This window comes from Pelophylax lessonae (genome assembly GCF_965119305.1).
Source record: "Pelophylax lessonae genome assembly, chromosome: 4".
Taxonomy (NCBI): domain Eukaryota; kingdom Metazoa; phylum Chordata; class Amphibia; order Anura; family Ranidae; genus Pelophylax; species Pelophylax lessonae.
Window position 1 is genome coordinate 445,832,901 of NC_138771.1, and position 20,950 is coordinate 445,853,850.

Here is a 20,950-nt window from a genome sequence, read left to right on the forward strand (position 1 = left end):
AAGCAGTTCCTACCCCTGCTCTATATTTCTTTGCTACTTGTCAAATACAAGATGCAGGTCACAAGGTCAAGCTATGTATTACAATTAAACACCAGCATGTAAGTATTACGTTGTAGAAATGGATGTGAAGACAACATAATTTAAACAAGACGACAAAGGAAAAATAGGAGAGATACCTGAAATGTTACAAATAACAGTGATTTAGCAGCAGTATAGTGCATTATGCCAAATTGATGGCTGTATCTAGTGTAAATTAGTAACTAAACTAAAGAAGAAAAAACATTCATGGAAAGATCACAACTATACAGGCACAAATCTTGAAAACAAAAATATATGTAAAATTAAAGGGGTGAAAAAACAGAAAGGAAATAAGCATGTAACTCAACAACATACAATGGATTGGGAGTTTTCAGGGAAAAATGGAATACTATTCTGTATACCAATATATTGCACTTTAGCTACATGCCCATGACACAGTACTGACTGGCTACACCTTGTTAGCATAAACAGGATCCTACAGTACATAACTTAGGCACAAGACAGACAAGCAAAGAGTCACCAGAGAAAAAGGCAACTGTTACTCCATTTTATCACACATTGGAACACCAGTGCCGAGTGTTGGTGCTGTACGTTCGATATAACAGAACTCTTGCTGGAAGCAGCCAAGCACACTGCGATATGTTGTCGCATATAGGGGGTGTATAAAACCCATTCATTAAAATAGAACATAAGCATGCGGAGGTGTAGGCTGCAGTTAGATTATTCTGCAGTGCAGGATTATTCCAACTAGCAGTGCTTTCCTGAAGCTTGCAAGGGCCACTGGTGGGAGATGCACAAAATCTGGAGCTAGGAGTAGCTGAAATGGAAACAGGTGATTAAAAACAATTGCTGTCTGTTGATATAAGGGTCATTCCATGCAACAATTTTGTTAGTTTTGAGTAGATGCTGATGGGTTAAATCACCATTTATCTCTTGGATGCTCTGCTCTTTCTTCCTGGAATTCCTGGGCTTGCCTCTTCCAATCGCATGCCCTCATACCTCAAAATATGAACCACCCAATAGGAAAAGTGAGAACTATTGATATGCTTCTGAAGTCTCAAGGTGCTGTGCAATTTAACTTCTCAACATCTACCCAAAATTGACCTCCATTTCGGATGGAACAATCCCATGAATTAGTCACCAGCTTCTGAATAACTTAGAAACAGATTTCATCCTGAGACAGAAGAGAGTTCATACTCGCTGGAGGAACTGATTTGTCTTTCAACTTTCTTCTGCTTCATTTTCTGAACAATGTCCACTTTCTTTTCAAAGTAGCTGACCAAGGCTGGCTCAGTCAGCACAGAAGCAAGAATCTGTTCAAAAGAGATAGACCATTCGGCATCAATAGTGCTGCCGTATTTGGGGGTTGCACTGCCAGCTTCACACCCAACTAATACTGTGTCGTCTGCAATATCCTCACATTGAAGGGAACTGGCACTGACCATGGAGTAGGAGGAGACTGAAGTGTCATCCTTTGTTTCATCATCTGAGGTGGGCTGAGTGGGGGGGCTGTTTCTTTCTGGATTTCCACTTTCCATTCTCAGCTTCTGAAAATCTTCTTCCATATATCCTGCTTGGTAGTTGCCCGGAACTGAGATGGCATCACTGGATGGATTCTTTTCAGTGGCCATTTGCTGCCTGTCCTCCGGGCTAGAGTTATGCTCCTCCTCTTCACTTGAGGGCTCCATTGTGACATTTGCCTGGTTGTCCCCTGAATTTCTCAGAGGGGGATTGGTGAATTTTTTCCCCACCTCCCCAATGCGTAGAAGGAGGCTGGCAACTGTTGCTATTGCATGGTAGAGTTCCTGTTCAACTGGATCTTCACTAAACATGTTGTAGAAAGTCTTGCATAGTTCGATAAATTGTTCCTTTGAGAAAGAAAACATTTGAGGTTAGTACAAACAGCATATCAAAAAGATTTACATTTAAATGCCAAGAACTAGTTAAGTCTGAATTTCATGTCACACGACCTCAATGCAATCCCATGAAGCACACTTATAGGTTGATTCCCATCTAACCTGTATGGGTGATCTCTTTTTTGACTTTCCTCTAAAATCCCTTTCTTAAGGTACATTACAGGACCCAGGAAAGCTAACTTTTAGACAATTGGATCATCCTCCACCTCAAGGTGATTGGACACTGGGAAATAGCAAAGCTTGACACCTTCCAGCATAACCCTTCTCAGCATATCCTCAGTTTTGGCAGCAAACAATATCAGAGTGAAAGCAGACAGGAGGGATCTGTGTCTTGTGATGTACTCCAAGAAAGGGATTTTACAGTTAAGCCAAAAATCCTGTTTTCCTAATTGTATATTACAGCATACAGGAGTGTTAATTCTTAAGGCTGGGCATACATGGATCGAAATTTGACCAGTCCAGTAAAGACTGGACACATTTCGATCCATGTATGAGCAGGCTGGTTTTACAAAAAGTCAATCTATCAATCAACTTGTGTACAACCAGCCTGTTGGGTGTTTACCATACAAGCAACGCTGCCAGCCACAGCTGACAACACTGATTATTGTATTCTGACGTTGGAGAGGTTTCCCCGCTGTCAGAATACAATAGCCCAACGGCACGGATTCCAAAACAACAGCTAACAGTCCCAACAATAACAATCCTTTAAAAAATAAGAAGTGGAACAAATGACAAGACCCTTTAACCTCCCTGGCGGTCTGATTATGTCAGGATTTCTGTGCTAAAAGCGGTACATTGTTATGCATAGAAATCAGTTTTACATTTTAAAACTCACCTTCCCCTGCGATCCCCCGCCGTCCTCCCCCGCCATGTGCTTGGCAGATGCTGGCACCTGCCTTCCGATTCCCTTCCCTGCGAGCGTTGTGACGCAGGGGGGGTGGAACCGGTGGCAAATTCAAAAGAGTAAATAAACGAAATGACCTGATACAAAGCTGTGATCCTAACGGATTACACTGTATCATGCCATTTCAGCACAGGTTTGCACCTGGTGACTTTTCCAGTGCCCTGCCCATGCTTTTCCAGTTCTTTGTGCCTAGAAAATAGAGAACGACCATGGCGTCCAAAAAACGTTCTTTTTTGCGCAAAAGTGCTTTTAGACGAACTGGAAAACAGCGACAACGAAATAGAGTTACTTGAAAAACATAGCGATTCGTGGGAAAATTTGTCATTGGGTACGGAAAGTGACGATTCTGATGTCTCTTTCTGGCACATAGCCCTGTTGGAAATTCTGAAGAATCATTTGATATACTTCCCAAATTCCACAAGCTATGTGCCAGAAAGAGACATCAGAATCGTCGCGGTCGTCCCTTTCCGTGCCTGATGACGAATTTTCCCACAAATCCCTATCGCTCAGTTCTTCAAGTAACTCCGTTTCGCTGTCGCAGTTTTCCAGTTCGTCTAAAAGCGCTTTTGCGCAAAAAAAAAAAGCTTTTTGGACGCCATGGTCGTTCAAAATTTTCCAAACACAAAGCCCTGGAAAAGCACAGGAAGGGCACTGGAAAAGTCACCAGGTGCAAATCTGTGGTGAAATGGCATGATACAATGCAATCCATTAGGATCACAGCTTGGTATCATGTCATTTGTGTATTTACACTTTTGAATTTGCCGCCGGTTCCACCCCCCTGTGTCGCAACGCTCGCAGAGAAGGGAACCAGAAGGCAAGTTCCAGCAATCGGCCGTGCACAGAGTGGGGAGAGACTGAGGACGGCAGGTGATCGCAGGGAAGATGAGCAACGTTCTGGGGTAATCCCAAGTGTGGCTCGGGGTTACCGCTTTTGGTACTGAAAGTTAACCCCCGAGCCACACACGGGAACACCACCAGGGGGGTTAAAGACTGCATGTAAGAACTTCTGTTAAGGCTGCTGTCCGCTGGGGCCTGATTATCCACCTGGTAAAACTGAGAGAAAGTACAAGCAGAAGACCAAGTGGCTGCCTTACAGATCTGGGAAACCAAGTCCTGATGATGAAAAGCCCACAAACCACTTCTGGTGGAGTGGACTTTCACAGGAAAGGGAGGAACTATACTCTTCATGTTGTAGGCCTGATAAACGATTTTCCGAAATCCACCTAGCAGTTATGCGTCCAGAGGCAGGCTGTCCCCTCCAAGAGCCTTCAGGAAATACAAATGGCTGCGAGGTAGACACATACAGCCCTGACCACATCCAGGCAGAGGAGAGCAATCTCCTTAGGATGTTTTGTATCCGGACAAAAGGAAGGCAAAATTTGGATTTTTCCTACAACTTACCAGTAAAATCCATTTCTTGGAGTACATCACGGGACACAGAGCAGCCATATTTATTACTATTTGGGTTATACACCACCTATAGGTGGACACTGGCAACCAATTAATACAGGAAGTCCCCCCTATATAACCCCTCCCCATACAGGAAGTACCTCCGTTTTGTAGCAAGCAAAAAACATCCCAGACAAGAGAGGAAGGGACCTCTGTGTCCCGGCCGTGATGTACTCCAAGAAATTGATTTTACAGGTAAGCTGTAGGAAAAAATACATATTTCTTTATCGTACATCACGGGACACAGAGCAGGCATATACAGTGCTATGCCAAAGTATTCGGCCCCCTTGAACTTTGCGATCTTTTGCCACATTTCAGGCTTCAAACATAAAGATATAAAACTGTAATTTTTTGTGAAGAATCAACAACAAGTGGGACACAATCATGAAGTGGAACGAAATTTATTGGATATTTCAAACTTTTTTAAGAAATAAAAAATTAAAAATTGGGCGTGCAAAATTATTCAGCCCCCTTAAGTTAATACTTTGTAGCGCCACCTTTTTCTGCGATTACAGCTGTAAGTCGCTTGGGGTATGTCTCTATCAGTTTTGCACATCGAGAGACTGAAATTTTTGCCCATTCCTCCTTGCAAAACAGCTTGAGCTCAGTGAGGTTGGATGGAGAGCATTTGTGAACAGCAGTTTTCAGTTCTTTCCAAAGAGTCTCGATTGGATTCAGGTCTGGACTTTGACTTGGCCATTCTAACACCTGGATATGTTTATTTGTGAACCATTCCATTGTAGATTTTGCTTTATGTTTTGGATCATTGTCTTGTTGGAAGACAAATCTCCGTCCCAGTCTCAGGTCTTTTGCAGACTCCATCAGGTTTTCTTCCAGAATGGTCCTGTATTTGGCTCCATCCATCTTCCCATCAATTTTAACCATCTTCCCTGTCCCTGCTGAAGAAAAGCAGGCCCAAACCATGATGCTGCCACCACGTTTGACAGTGGGGATGGTGTGTTCAGGGTGATGAGCGGTGTTGCTTTTACGCCAAAGATAACGTTTTGCATTGTTGCCAAAAAGTTATTTAGTTTTATGTGACCAGAGCACCTTCTTCCACATGTTTGGTGTGTCTCCCAGGTGGCTTGTGGCAAACTTTAAATGACACTTTTTATGGATATCTTTAAGAAATGGCTTTCTTCTTGCCACTCTTCCATAAAGGCCAGATTTGTGCAGTATATGACTGATTGTTGTCCTATGGACAGAGTCTCCCACCTCAGCTGTAGATCTCTGCAGTTTATCCAGAGTGATCATGGGCCTCTTGGCTGCATCTCTGATCAGTCTTCTCCTTGTATGAGCTGAAAGTTTAGAGGGACGGCCAGGTCTTCGTAGATTTGCAGTGGTCTGATACCCCTTTCATTTCAATATTATCGCTTGCACAGTGCTCCTTGGGATGTTTAAAGCTTGGGAAATCTTTTTGTTTTCAAATATGGCTTTAAACTTCTCCAGAACAGTATCTCGGACCTGCCTGTGTTCCTTGTTCTTCATGATGCTCTCTGCGCTTTAAACGGACCTCTGAGACTATCACAGTGCAGGTGCATTTATACGGAGACTTGATTACACACAGGTGGATTCTATTTATCATTATTAGTCATTTAGGTCAACATTGGATCATTCAGAGATCCTCACTGAACTTCTGGAGAGAGTTTGCTGCACTGAAAGTAAAGGGGCTGAATAATTTTGCACGCCCAATTTTCCAGTTTTTTATTTGTTAAAGTTTGAAATATCCAATAAATTTCGTTCCACTTCATGATTGTGTCCCACTTGTTGATTCTTCACAAAAAATTACAGTTTTATATCTTTATGTTTGAAGCCTGAAATGTGGCAAAAGGTCGCAAAGTTCAAGGGGACCGAATACTTCGCAAGGCACTGTACATTACTATCTGGGACGTCTCAAAAGCAATGCACTTGAGGAGAGTGGGACACTCTAAAAACACTGCCATCAGAACACTGCAGCCAAATGCAAACTCCTCCTGGGTCCTAACATCCACTTGATAGAATCTAGTGAACGTATGCACCGAAGACCAAGTAGCGGCCATGCAAATCTGAGCCATTAAAGCTTGATGGCGAACTGCCCAAGAGGCACTTATTCTTCTGGTAGAATGTGCCTTTACCAGAAAAGGTGGAACCTTCCCTTTTAAACCATACGCCTGGATAATAACCTGGCAAATCCATTGAGAAACTTAGAGATGCTGGTCTGCCCTTTCCTAGGCCCTTCTGTCAGTCAGCACAAACAAAATGTCAGTTATACGAATCTGAGCTGACACCTTTACATAAATCTTGAATGCACGGACTACATCTAGAGAATGTAACAACCTTTCCTCTGCTGTTTGAGGATTTGGAAAGAAGGAAGGCAGTATAATGTCCTGATTTAAATAAAAAGCGGACACCACCCTGGGCAAAAAAACCTGGGTGTGTGTGAATGTAGAATTACCCTATCTTGATGTAAAATTAAAAATGCCTCTTTACAAGAAAGACGCCAATGCTGATACCCTTCTGGCTTAAGTTACTGCAACCAAAAGACAAATTTTCTGGTCAAAAGAACCAAAGGAATATGCCCCATGGGCTCAAAAGGCCCCTTCTATAAAATTGCCAGCACCAAATTTTGATCCCACAGACACAATGGTGGCCACACTGGCGGAAGCATATGTAGCACCCCCTTGAACCAAGGTTCGAACCAAGAAATAGGAAGCGACTGGTCTTTGGAAAAAAGAACGATAAGGGTGAAATTTGTCCCTTAATAGTGCCTAAGGCTAACTTCATATCTACCCCTATTTGTAAGAAAACTAGAATTCTCCCAATAATATATTTATTGGGATGCCATTTCCTGACCTCACACCAGGAAATGTAAGACTTCCAGACTCTGTAATGAATGCCTCTAGAGACTGGTTTTCTAGTGTTTATCAGGGTAGAGACTGCAGGGCCAGATATACTCCATTCCATCAAGGTCCAGGCTTCAATAGCCAAGCAGTAAAATTTAGAAACTGTAAAGCAGGGTGGAATATTGAACCCTGAGAGTGCAGGTCTGGGCGCAGTGGAAGAACCCAAGGCCTTGCCACTGCCAACTTTAGAATTTGTGCGTACCAAAACCTGGGCCACGATGGAGCAACCAGGATTACTGATTTCCCCTCTACTTGGATCCTGCGTAGAAGATGCGGCAACAGCTGAACCAGAGGAAAGGCATAGATTCCAAGGATTCACCACGGCATCCACTCCAAATGCGAGTGGATCCCTGGTCCTGGACACAAACTTTTTAAACTTGTTGAACCTGGATGCCAACAGATCTACATTCGGGATCCCCCAGCTTTGGCAGATCAATGCAAAGATCTCTGGTGTAAGGACCATTCCCCAGGAAACATGCGCTGAATAAAAGTCTGCGTGCCAGTTTTCTACTCCCAGAATGAAAACCACGACAGGCATGGAACAAATTTTTCTGCTCAAGATCGTATGAGATCCACCTCCTCCTGGGCTGACTGACTCTTGGTGCCTCCCTGATGGTTGATATAAGCCACAGCTTATTGTCCGATTGTACCCTGACAGGATAACCCTGAAGTCTGGGCGTCCAGTACTTTAATGCCCGACAAACTGCTCGGATTTCCAGGATATTGATGGGAAGGATCCTTTCTACCCAAGACCATTTTCCATGGACAATGGGTTCTCCTGAACTGCTCCCCAGCCGGAGAGACTGGCATCTGTATTTACCACCTTCCAGACTACTGGAAGAAAGGATTTCCCTCTTTTCAAATTCCTGGCTATTAACCACTAACTTAGACTCTAACATACCCTCGGTACCAGAGACATGCACCAATCTAAGGCCTGGATTTTTCTGTTCCAGGCTGACAGAATGATGTTCTTTAAAGGTCTGGCATGGAATGTAGCATAGGGAACTGCTTTAAAAGAGGACACCATCTTCCCCAATAACCTCATGCAAGAAGTACAAAAGGATACTTTTTCCATCTTATGGACAAAACCAGATCCTTCAGGTCTACCACCTTTCTTGATGGCAAGAATACCTTTGCCTGTACTGTGTCCACAAGGAAACCCAGATATTCCAGACGCTGAAGGAGATGCAATCTAAGTTCAGAATCCAACCCAGACGTTCTAAGAACTGAACTGTCAGTGAACAAATTCTGGCTTAGAGCCGAAGCAAATCAGTCTATAAGTAATAGATCATCTAGATATGCTACCACTGCTATCACTAGGGACCTTTAGAGCAGCCAATACTGGGGCTAGGATCTTTGTGAACACTCGTGGAGCTGTGGCCAGCCTGAAGGGCAGAGCCACAAACAGAAAATGATGGTCTTCTACTGCAAAGTGTAAATACCAGAGATAGGCACGTGAAGGTATGCATCCTTCATTTCTATGGATGCTAGAAATTTTCCTGCCTGCAGAGAGGCCATGACTGAGCTTATCGACTCCATTCGGAAAGTGCAAATGTTTAGAAACTGGTTCAGAGCTTTGAGATCCAGAATAGGTCTCACGTCTCCTTTGGCTTGGGGATTACAAAAATGTTTGATTAAAAACTCTTGAATCTTTCGTCGTCTGGAACTTCTATAATCACTCTTGGAGACCTTAAATGGTCCAGAGCCAGAAAAAGAGATCTTCTCTTTATAGGATCTAAAGGTATGTTTGACTTTACAAACCAGGGATGAGGAAACACCCGAAATTCTAGTTTGTACCCCTGCGAGATAGTTGAAATAACCCAGTTGTCCAGAATTATTTCAACCCAGACCTCCGAGAACCATAGCAGCCTTCCCCCCACCTGACTGAATTGGGGCCCCCCTTCATAAGATACATTTAGAGCTAGACTTGGTAGGTCTTTGGGCCCAGGGTTTTTTCTGCCCTTGACCTTGGGCTTAGTTCTAGAACCAGATGGCTGGGGCAGTTGAAACTGCCTGGGATTAGAAGTACTGGGAGTCTGAGTGTTGGAAACCTTAAAATAAGGGCGTTTGCTTTTCCTTTTACCTGGTAGCAATGCACTCTCCCCCACCGCCAAATTTTTTGGATATATTTATCCAGATCGTCACCAGGGAAAGCCAGACAGTAATTTTTTACAGGGCAATTCCGCAGACCAACTTTTTAGCCACAGGATTCTGCACATATGTACAGACAAAAGAGCACACTGTGATATTTGCTGAATGTAGTCTTTAAGAGCATTCACTGCAAAACAGTTCGAGGTAGATCTGCCAAATCTTCCACAGACTCTACTTGAGAAGGAACCTGTCCTGGAAAATCGTTGAATATGGTCATTTAAAGACTAACAAACTCCTATAGCTGCCACTGCCAGTTGTATTGCAGACCCCGCAATAGCAAAGATTCCAACTTCTTATCAGCTGGATCCTTAAAAACCTGGGCATTATCCACAGGACAAGTTAAGCTTTTATTAACAGAAGAAATGGCAGCATCCACAGTAGGTATACTCCATTTTCTTGTGAACTTCTCCTCCATAGGATACAACCAAGAAAACCTTTTGGGAGGAACAAAAATCCTATCAGGATGATCCCAATCAGCATAAACTATCTGCTATGAGAGCGGATTGAAAGGAAAAGCCTGAGGACTTAGGGGAGGGCGCAATGAGCCTAAAGAGGAAAAATACTTCAGACATCTCTTAGGGAGGCAATTCAAATTTTCAGTGAAAGACTGAATAAATCTCTGAGATTGAGAGGCCAAGAAGGACTCCTCAGATCCTGACTCCCCAGAAGTGGAAACCTCAGCTTGACCTTCTGTTGGGTCATTTACAGCTACTACTTCCACATCCTCTGCCCAATCCTGAACTAAAACAGGAGGGGTGGGGGGGAGGGGTTAGATGAGGATGACCTTTTAATGTTTACTCCCTCCTTGCGATGCTGCAATCATGTCAGAATCATCTTTAGTGATGTAGGCTGAGACATAAGTACCGGATGTGGCTACTATGCCTGACGACCGTAATGGCTCAGATTGGCTAGTCGCCTCTGGCCCTTCACGCTTCATGGGAGGTAAACCACAGAGGAAGCAGAGAGCACGGCTAGGATCTTCCAGCCGTGCCAACCCCCCCCCCCCCCCCCCATCCCTCTTTCGGGATGAAATTGCTCCAGGCAAGAAAACTCAAGGTACTAACCTTAGTGTACTCAAGGCTTGTGCCAAGTTATAAGCTTATCACACACAGCACTGCTTATCACAAAGGAACAGAACCTGTCCCTGCCTGTAAACATGCACCGACAGTGACTCAACGCACAAGCTGAAAGAACAGACACCCTCCTAAACCAGGTGATAGTCACAAGAAAGGCAATGGTGCATGAAAAGAGGGATTGGATTATCCTGAAAGGGTTTAAACAACGGTTTTTGACGAACCGACAACACCACACTGAGGTGACATGGAGTTAGACTTTTGCACTATAAAGGCAGAAATTTGACCTTTTATAGTCCCCAGGGCTAAGGACCTGTACAGTCCTGACTAAAAGATGTCTAAAAACCCATGCTACAGACTATTTCCTGGGATGAAAAGTTCTCTTTTTGCACAAAGGAGTTCACAAGATCTCTGTCCCTCAGGACTTGGGCTTCAACCTCTAAGCTGCCAAAGCAGGAAGGAAAACGGGTCCAGTATGACTCACAAAGAGTATGCAAGGATTCTGACTATGTATGAGTCCAACAACCTCCTGGGCAAATTCATTGTGATGAGGATTCCAAAAATGCCTTGCCTCTCTAACCTCCAAAGCATACTAGGTATGTGTTTGAGAGGGGAAACCCATAAATAAGGTTTAACTGATTCCACAGAGTGACTAGGGTATCTACCACATATCTGTCCAATTTGAGCACCATCAGATTTACATCCGAAGTGCGGAAGACAAAGCTTGTGAAACAACCTCTAGGTGGAGGGTAAACTCTCCAAGAACCAGCCATTGGCAGCTAATAAAGTCTGCATCCACATCAGGAATATGTACTGCCAACAGAACCGGAACACCGAGTTCCAACCAAATCAGAATGATTTCCGCTTCTGAATGGCCTGACTTCTGGTACTGTCTGGATGATTAATGTACAGCACTGCCATGGTGCTGTCAAATTGGACCCTGACTTTCCTGCATAGACAAACCCTGGACAGTCCTCAAGAGACTGGGCTCTGCTACAGCAAAGAAAATCACTGGATCTGTATAGCACCCCAACCAGCTAACTCACAGATGCAACCACCTGCCAAAGTGAATGCCATAAATAGGATCCAGGGCCAGCACTGCTTACAGGCTTTCCTGTCCTTCAACTGGGGACTGGATACTATCCTGGGTGTTGTCAAGCTTTGCTATTTGCCAGTTTCCAATCACCTGAAGGTGGAGCATGACCTAGTATTTTAAGATTTACCTCTCCTGGGATGTACGGATTTAAAGTTATTTTACATAGCTTAGTGAAATGTACCCTTTATTGTTTATGTGGTTTCGGGGACAGGTTATAACTGACCCTTAAGACTTGCACTGTATGATAAAGCACAGGCATTGTGCAGTGCTACTAAGCAGGAAGCAGAGACACGAGGGTAATGAACATACATCAACACTAATATATATATATATATATATATATACACACATATACATACATATATACACACACACAGTATCTGACAAAAGTGAGTAGATCCCTCACACTTTTTTGAGATACTGTGTGATTATATATATTATATAGAAGTGAGTAGTACACCTCTCACATTTTTGTAAATATTTTCTTATATCTTTTCATGCGACAATACTGAAGAAATTACACTTTGCTACGATGTAAAGTAGTGAGTATACAGCTTGTATAACAGTGTAAATTTGCTGTCCCCTCAAAATAACACACAGCCAATAATGTCTAAACCGCTGGCAACAAAAGTGAGAATATCCCTAAGTGAAAATGTCCAAATTGGGCACAAAGTGTCAATATTTTGTGTGGCCACCATTATTTTCCAGCACTGCCTTAACCCTCTTGGGCATGGAGTTCACCAGAGCTTCACTGGCTGCCACTGGAGTCCTCTTCCACTCTTTCATGACGACATCATAGAGCTGGTGAATGTTAGAGACCTTGCACTCCTCCACCTTTCATTTGAGGATGCCCCACAGATGCCCAATAGGGTTTAGGTTTGGAGACATGCTTGGCCAGTCCAACACCTTTACCCTCAGCTTCTTTAGCAAGGCAGTGGTCGTCTTGGAGGCGTGTTTGGGGCCGTTATGTTGGAATACTGCCCTCCGAAGGGTGGGATCATGCTCTGCTTCACTATGTCACAGCACATCTTGGCATTCATGGTTCCCTCATTAAATTGTAGCTCCCCAGTGCTGGCAGAACTCATGCAGCCCCAGACCATGACACTCCCACCCCCATGCTTGACTGTAGGCAAGGCACACTTGTCTTTGTACTCCTCACATGGTTGCCGCCACACACGCTTGACCCCATCTGAACCAAATACGTTTTATGTTGGTCACATCAGACCACAGAACATGGTTCCAGTAATCCATGTCCTTAGTCTGCTTATCTTCAGCAAACTGCGGGCTTTCTTGTGCATCATCTTTAGAAGAGGCTTCCTTCTGGGACGACAGCTATGCAACCCCTACCTGGTTGTGTTGTCCGCATCATGGGGTTAATTGACGGTTTCATTTTTTCTGGACATAGGGTCTCTATATTTGGGATGGAAGAGCAGGGTGGGGAGGTTGGGGTTTTCATTTGTTATTGAACCGGTACAATGACACCCTGTGAGAGCAGTTCCTGTACTGCCCCAAGAAGACCTTGTAGACAATTTGGGGACAAATGCAGATTGGAAGGAAAGAACCTTGTCGAAGGCAAGGACCAAAACTCGATCATGTACCCGGACCGAATCAACTCCTGGACCCATTTGTCTTGAATCCAGGAGGTCCACGGATCCGGAAAGAAGCAAAGATGTCCCCTCACCCCAAGTACGGGTGAAGACGCCCCTTCAGGCAGAAGCAAGCTTGTCTGCGGTCCTGGAGGGGCCCGCTCTTGATTTACTCAGCCAGTACTCTTACCTCCTGTAAGACCCCTAATGATCTCCTCCATGGAAGCACCGAGCAAGCAGGCTCCTACAAAAGGGAGATCAGTCAATACCTTCTTGGAAGTCTGGTCCGCAAACCAGTATTTCAGCCATATCATGTGGTGCAGAGTCACCTCCATCACGGACACCCTGCAGGCTAAGGTGGCCCAATCCAGAGAGGCATTACAGATATATTGCAACATCTGGGCCAACTGGTCCACCAGCTCCGCCAGGTCAGAAGGAGGTTGTCCACCTTCCAAATCCTGGTGCAGTAGCCTAGCCCATTCCGTTAATGTCTGTGAAACCAAGGTGGTAGCAAAGACTGGCCGTAGAATGGAACCGGCCATGGTGAAAAGGTATTATACCAGATATTCAGCCCTCTTGTCAAAGGGGTCCTTAAAGGACAGAGAGTCCTAAAGCGGAAGGAGGGTGGCTTTATTTAGCCTGGAAACCTGAGAGTCCACCATGGGTGGTACTGTCAGTTTCTTTAGCAGGGACTCTTCAAACAGATACCTGCTAGCAAAGCGCTTAGGGACACCGACAGTGTGTTTGAGGGAACCCCATTGACTTGCGACAATATTGTCGAAAAAGCCGGGAAAGAGAATACCTTTGCCGCCTTGGAGATTCTGCAGGTACCAAACTGCACCATCGCAGCCGACGCTGCGTCCTCCAATTTTAAAGTTTCCTGCACTGATACAATCAATGCATCCACCAACTGTAGCGGAAGAGGAATCATCCTCACTATCAGAACCCTCAGGGTGCATGGACGCAGACCCAGTAGGGTGACGCGTCCGCGGCGGCATAATCCACCTCAGAATCTGAGAAGGCAGAGGATGCAGGTGAAGGCAGAGGACCGCCATCATAGCGGACTGGGACCCTGCAGGTCCGAAGCCTCAGAGAGGGGGTCACATGCTCCAGGGACTTCATGGGTTAACCAGGAACCGCCAGCAAAATGCGTAAAATTGCTGTGAAAAAAATACCAACCCACCGCTGCACCAGTGGTACTACAAGTCCCCTGCACAAAAATCGCTATAGCAGCAAGTTAGAGACAAATAACCCCCGCACCACCCCCTTCACAGATGCGGATGCAGAGTGTCAGGCTGCACGCCGTGCGTTGATCTTAGAGTATGAGAAAGTTCAAAGAACTGCCACTAGAGGCCCACCACCGAATCACCTCCCCATAGTCTCCAAAAACATGGCCGATTGATAGTAATGGGGAAAACTACAAGAAAATGGCCGCTGGACTACACAAACATGGCAGCCGAGATACAGCAGCCATCCACAACAAAATGGCAGTTGGGAGCTAGGTATGGGTGAATGGGGGGTGGTCTGCAGAGTGACCCCGATATTGAGGGGGAGCATAAAGTGGGAAGCAAGGGCACTCGGGGGTCTGACCAACCCAGGGAGGGACCCACGTTCACCCCGAGGGACCACCAGATGGGTGGGGGGGGGGGGACACTACTTACCAAACCATGGGACCAGGCAGGCACCACTCCAGACAGACCACCCACCATCTTGGCATGGGGGTGCTGCAGGCCAGAGGTACGCTACGACTCAGGTCATGACTAGGATCGTTACCAGGGCTATGTGTCCTCGCAAGAAGTTTAACTCGCCGGCCAGCCCCTGGGGCTATGTTGCGGCCACCCTAGTGAGGAGCTAAGGTCGGGTTGCCCTCGCTGGCCAGACTTGGAAGACCGTCGCACAATCCGGCAGTTGATTGTAGTTCTCCCAGGAACAGAATTGATTGTAGTTCTCACAGGAACAGAAAATATTAAAAAGAAAAAGCAAGGAACTAAGTTCATACTCCTGACCAGGCAGAAAAAAATGGAAAGCAGGAAATGGGAGTATACCCCCTGGGACTTCCCTGTAGGCGTGGTCCAATTTTTTTCCGCTTAGTGTCCTACTCCTATGGAGAGCAGCATAAACCCATCGGTCAAGAAGATATGGAGCTGTGTCCATGAATGAACAAAAGAGAAAAAGCACATTTTACTTTTACTGGACTTTCTCTGAGCCAGCTGTTCACCCCATTCATGTATGTATATATATATATATATATATATATATATATATATATACATATATATATATACATACACACATAAATAAATACATATATATATTAAAAAGAGAGCTGCACTCACAGGTCTTGAAAGGTGCGCGCACCATAACCGTTTTATTTCGACGTTTCAACAAGGCACAAGATTGTTTTATATATATATATATATATATATATATATATATATATATACACATACATATACATATATATATACATATATACACACACACACACATATATATATATATTACACATACATACATATATATATATATATATATATATATATATACACACACACACATACATACATATACACACACTTAATTGTATAATCAGTATCAGTATCAGTATAACTAATTGTACAATACATTACAAATAGAAGTGAATCACTTCTATTAGAAATCTAGCAGCTCACTAAAAAAAGATAAACATAATCTGGGCTGCTACCGTTGGGAGTTTGGATGCATGCAGGTGCTACTGCTGCTGCTGACGTAAACCTTACATCAGTGGCAACAAGAGAGTTAAACTAAGAAGATTAAAATTACATACTTTACATTGGAAAGAAAATGCAGAAAAACACACTAAAGGCATTGCTCGGATGCTTGGTTTCATTAATTCAATTCTGCTAACCAGAAATTAAAAGGAGCCGAAACTGAGAAATATGGGAGCTGCCACTGCTGATCTCCCTAAAATATGATTGTAAGCTCTAACGAGCAGGGCCCTCTTACTCCTCCTTTATTGAATTGTATTGGAACTGTATTGTCTGCCCTCACGTTTTTAAAGTGCTGCACAAACTGCTGGCGCTATATAAATCCGGTATATAATAAATGGATTTTTGTAAAATCTTACGGTAAAATCCTTTTCTCTTAGCTCATTGACAGACGTAGTCCTCGGTGATACAGCACCTTCGGGTTATGTTGCCTCCACAGGAGCAGGACTAGACAGGAAATTAAAATGCTCTGGCCACACCCTAGGGGCAGTCCCAGAGGGTATATCCTCTCTCTGCCTCAGCAAATCAGTTATGTCAAAAAGCAGTCTTTAGAGATTTTAACCCAACCCAACTCCAAAACAGAGGGGCGGGGACTACGTCTGTCAATGAGCTAAGAGAAAAGGATTTTACGGTAAGATTTTACAAAAATCCATTTTTCTCTATCGCTCATTGACAGACGTAGTCCTCGGTGATACAGCACCTTCGAGACGTCCCAGAGCAGTATCACAAATGAGGGGTGGGAAAATGGAAATCAAATCCCAATCTAGAAGGCCCAACCGGTGCCAACTAGAAGTTTACAATGCTCATCCTTAATGATGAGACTCAACAAAAAAGAAATTTTTCAAACAGAAAAAAACTCTCGAGGTAGACCACCGGTCTCCTCAAATTGCGGCCTGCAAAACCTTGCGGCCAAATGAGGCATCCGCCGATGCCGTCACATCAATTTTATAGAATTTTGTAAAGGTATGTACCGACGACCAGGTGGCCGCCTTACATACTTGGACCACTGACGCCTGATGGCGAAAGGCCCAGGAAGTACTGAGCGCTCGAGTGGAGTGCGCCCTAACAGGGAACGGAGGACTCTGACCCTTAATAGAATAAGCCTGTACCACCGTCTGTCTAATCCATTTGGCAATGGTCGCGGCAGATGCAGGCAAACCCTTTCTGGGGCCATCCGTGATCACAAAAAGTGAATCCGTCTTACGGAATGATTCCGTAGCTTTCAGGTATACTCTGATTTCCCGAACCACATCCAAGGAATGCAACGCATGTTCCCGATGATGCTTGGGCTGAGGACACAAGGAAGGTAGTACAATATCTTCATTCAGATGAAAATCTGAAACCACCTTAGGAAGAAAGGATGGCTTAGGATGAAGTACTACCTTATCCCTATGAATCACTAGGTATGGGGACTGGCATGATAATGCAGCCAGTTCTGACACCCTGCGAGCAGAAGTGATAGCCACCAAGAAGGCCACCTTCTGGGATAAAGTAAACAAGGGAATCTCCCTGATGTTTTCAAAGGGAGGTTTCTGTAGAACCGACAAAACTAAATTAAGATCCCAGGGCGGTAAGGGCGCGCGGACTGGTGGAGCCAGGTGCCGCACCCCCTGGATGAAATTCCGCACCAAGGACTTGGTAGCTAAAGGTTTCTGAAAGAAGATTGCTAATGCTGAAACTTGACCCTTGATGGTGCTCAAGGCTAGCTTCTGCTCAACCCCTTGTTGCAAAAAAGCCAATATTCGAGTCACCGAATAGGTACGTGGAGGAAATCCTAAAGATTCGCACCACGCAATATAAGTCTTCCATGTGTGATAATAGACCTTGCTGGAAGTCGCTTTCCTTTGCTTTAATAAGGGTAGGAATGACTGAAGCTGACAAACCTCTGTCCTTCAGTACTTGGGTCTCAATGGCCAGGCCATTAAAACCAGCGACTGTAAAGCACGATGGTAAATTGGTCCTTGAGACCACAGACACTCCCTGAGACGAAGTTCCCACGGAACGTCTGCGACTAGCCTGTCCAAGTCGGCCAGGCCGGCTTGACGAGGCCAGCCTAGAATTTCTAGGACCACTGGTGCTGACTGGATCTGAACCAGGCGTCCCTAGAGCTATCTGGCCCCGACCATCCGAGAAAGTCTGGTCGTTTTCTGTTCCCACACATTTATCAGATACCTGATTGCTATCAGGAAGGGTGATCTTTTCTGGTTGAACCTCAGGGACCGAAGTCACCCGGCTAGAGGCTTCTTGGCCTGTCTGGTCAACCAGATCCGATTCCTGTGGGGAATTGAGACTAATCTTAGGAAAAGGTAAAGGAAAAGATCTATTCAGGGAACGGTGACTACCGCTCCCTGTAGTACTTAAATGTTGGAAGGGAAGAATCGCACCGGTAGTAGTAGTTGATGCTCGATCTAATGTCCTGAATACCGGTGAAAATGTCCCCCCACCCTCAAACCGGGTGGGGGCGCACCTTCAGGCTGTGTACTCCTTTGCTTCGGGTTTGGCTGAGTTGGTCCTCTGTTTGTCCGACCAGCCTTTCTTGAACCCTCCTGGAGGAGTCTTGCCTTTCCCGCTTGTTCCAGCCGGGCGTGCGAACCCTTTATGGGCGGTAAAGAAAGGTCCTCGCTTGTTGCGAGGTCCCTTAGCTTTAGCAGCCTGTGGCAAAAAAGTGCTCTTGCCCCCAGTGGCATCCTTAATGATTTCATCTAGGGTGTCCCCAAATAGACGATTCCCCTGAAAGGGGAGATTCGTCAAGGTCTTTTTGGAACCTAGGTCAGCTGACCAGCATTTTAACCACAGCACACGTCTGAGGATTACCGCTGACATAGATGCATGCCCTAATAGGGGAGTAGTGTCCAAGGCTGCGTCACAGATAAACTGTAGCCCTTGTATAATCTGTTCCATCAAATCAGATGTTTCCTGGGGAATATCTTTTCCCCTAAGGTCTTGGCGTACCAATCTCGCCCATTCCGTAAGTGTCTGGGAAACTAGACCAATAACAATTACTGGTCTAAATGCTGACCCTATCAGAGAGAAGATGGTGCGGGACTCTGCTTCCATCTTTCGATCCACCGGATCCTTAAAGGACGAAGTGTCCTCCACTGGGATAACCGTGGCTTTATTCAGCCTGAAAATAGGTGGATCCACCACTGGTGGTACCGTCCATTTCTTAATGATGGATTCCTCAAACGGATAGCGTCTAGCAATACGCTTGGAAATAGTAAAGGTACGTTTAGAATGCTCCCATTCTCCTTTAATCTTATTACCAAAACACTTGGGTACAGGAAAAACCTTCACCGTTTTGATGGGCTTGTTAGTACCAAAAGGAATCTCTGTATCAGTTGCTTCTGCCGGTAAAACCTCAAGTTTTAAGGTTTCCTGCACTGCCACAACTAGTGCGTCCACCAATGCTTCTTCCTGAATTATAGCGGGAGAAGAAACGTCCTCCTCACTGTCTGAGGGAGCTTTACCTGAGGTAACAGCCCTTGCAGAGGGACCTGCAACTGCAGTGACCATCTCTGAATCTGAGTCAGAGGTGTCAGATAATATAGGGGTAGGCGGGGGTCGCTTCCTTGACCCTCGTCCCTGACAGGCCGCCTCCACCCGAGCCACCATAGACTCCAAAATTGCTGTAAATGCCTCTACACTCTGTGCACCGGCGGGTCCCGTGGCCCCCTCGAGGGAAACAGGTGGGGGAATTTGTGTGGCAGGGTCCATGATTATTCCAGTAACTTCCCGGATAATATAATTCAAAAATAAAAAACTTTTTTTTTTTTTTTTTCACAGACCCCCAGCGCCACAAAAGCCCCTTAGTGTTACCTGCTAGGGATCCCTATCGATCGAGAGAGAGAGAGAGAGATAGACCCCCAGGCTCACCACTTGATGCTCAGAGTTTAACTGCAACAGGTTACAGCGCTGTCTTGACAAACAGGAAGTCTTTTGGCTGGCTGCCCAGGAAGAAAGGAGGCGGCTACGCTCCTCTGCACGCCTTCCGGCGCCTCCCCTAGCTCCACGAGGTGTTTGGATCACCTCAAACATGGCTGCCCCCATGCTGGAGACACGAGGCTACGCCAAAATGGCGGCTCGTGCAATCCAGCAAAAAAAATGGCGGCGGCCTGTACCGAATAGCGGTGTGCTGCAGGGCACACAACACTATCTCTGCATGGGGATTTTTGGCGTGGTTGGCGGTACCGGCCCTGGCGGACCTCATGGCCGTTCGGAAGGCCTGCTATAGCTGGAGATTTGACTAGGAAGGCAGTCTACATGTCCGTGGCTTCTGACTGGTAGGTACCTTATTCTTATCACAGTAAGATTCCCAGACTGCCACTGATTACAATCTTTTAAACATGTATACAATTAGATTGTTAGCTCCCAAACCAAGCCTCCTGGCTTTTTGCACATAAAATCACACTCAAAGTAGGGGGATCTGTGCCATGTTATAGGATAGAGGGGGACTCTATCTTACCATACAGAGAGGGGCCCGCGTTCACCACAAGACCCGTCAGGGGGAAAAGGGGGAACATACTACTCACCATACCGGAACCAGGCGGGCACCAACTCCTGACAGTACCCCTCTCCACCGGGGCGGGAGGGCTGTCGACCAATACGGACGCCGTGACTCATGGTCTTTGGCGTTTCAGCGAGACGTTTAACTCGCGGGGTCAGACCCTTAATGGGACTTTGTCGCGGCCGACCCAGCGCGGAGCTATGGCCTGCACGCGCTCGTAGGCTGAACTGGGGTGACCACCGGATCTCAACATCCAGCCCGTCGCCCAGTTCAGCTTTCTTGCTTGAAGATCTCACAGGAACACTGGAGAAAAAAGCTGTCTAAAAAATCTTTTTAAGAAAAAATCTTGCCAGGACCGAAGATCCCAGCAAGGTATCTAGGTCCTTACTCCTAACTAGACAGAAAATAACTGATTTGCTGAGGCAGAGAGAGAGAGGATATACCCTCTGGGACTGCCCCTAGGGTGTGGCCAGAGCATTTTAATTTCCTGTCTAGTCCTGCTCCTGTGGAGGCAACATAACCCGAAGGTGCTGTATCACCGAGGACTACGTCTGTCAATGAGCGATAGAGAAAAAAATATTAATATACAGTGGATATAAAAAG

At 45.4% G+C, this 20,950-nt stretch overlaps 1 protein-coding gene across 2 annotated transcripts in view; it reads right to left on the bottom strand.

Moving 5' to 3' along the window:
- Positions 1–1,091: 1,091 nt before the first annotated feature.
- The window catches only part of TBC1D9B (TBC1 domain family member 9B), a 147,952-nt gene continuing 128,093 nt past the window's right edge, over positions 1,092–20,950 (bottom strand). For both annotated transcript variants that reach the window (XM_082253132.1, XM_082253131.1), the window contains one exon: positions 1,092–1,907. In XM_082253132.1, coding sequence (XP_082109258.1) covers positions 1,209–1,907 — 699 coding nt within the window. In that variant the 3' untranslated portion in view covers positions 1,092–1,208. The remainder of the gene's footprint in view (positions 1,908–20,950) is intronic.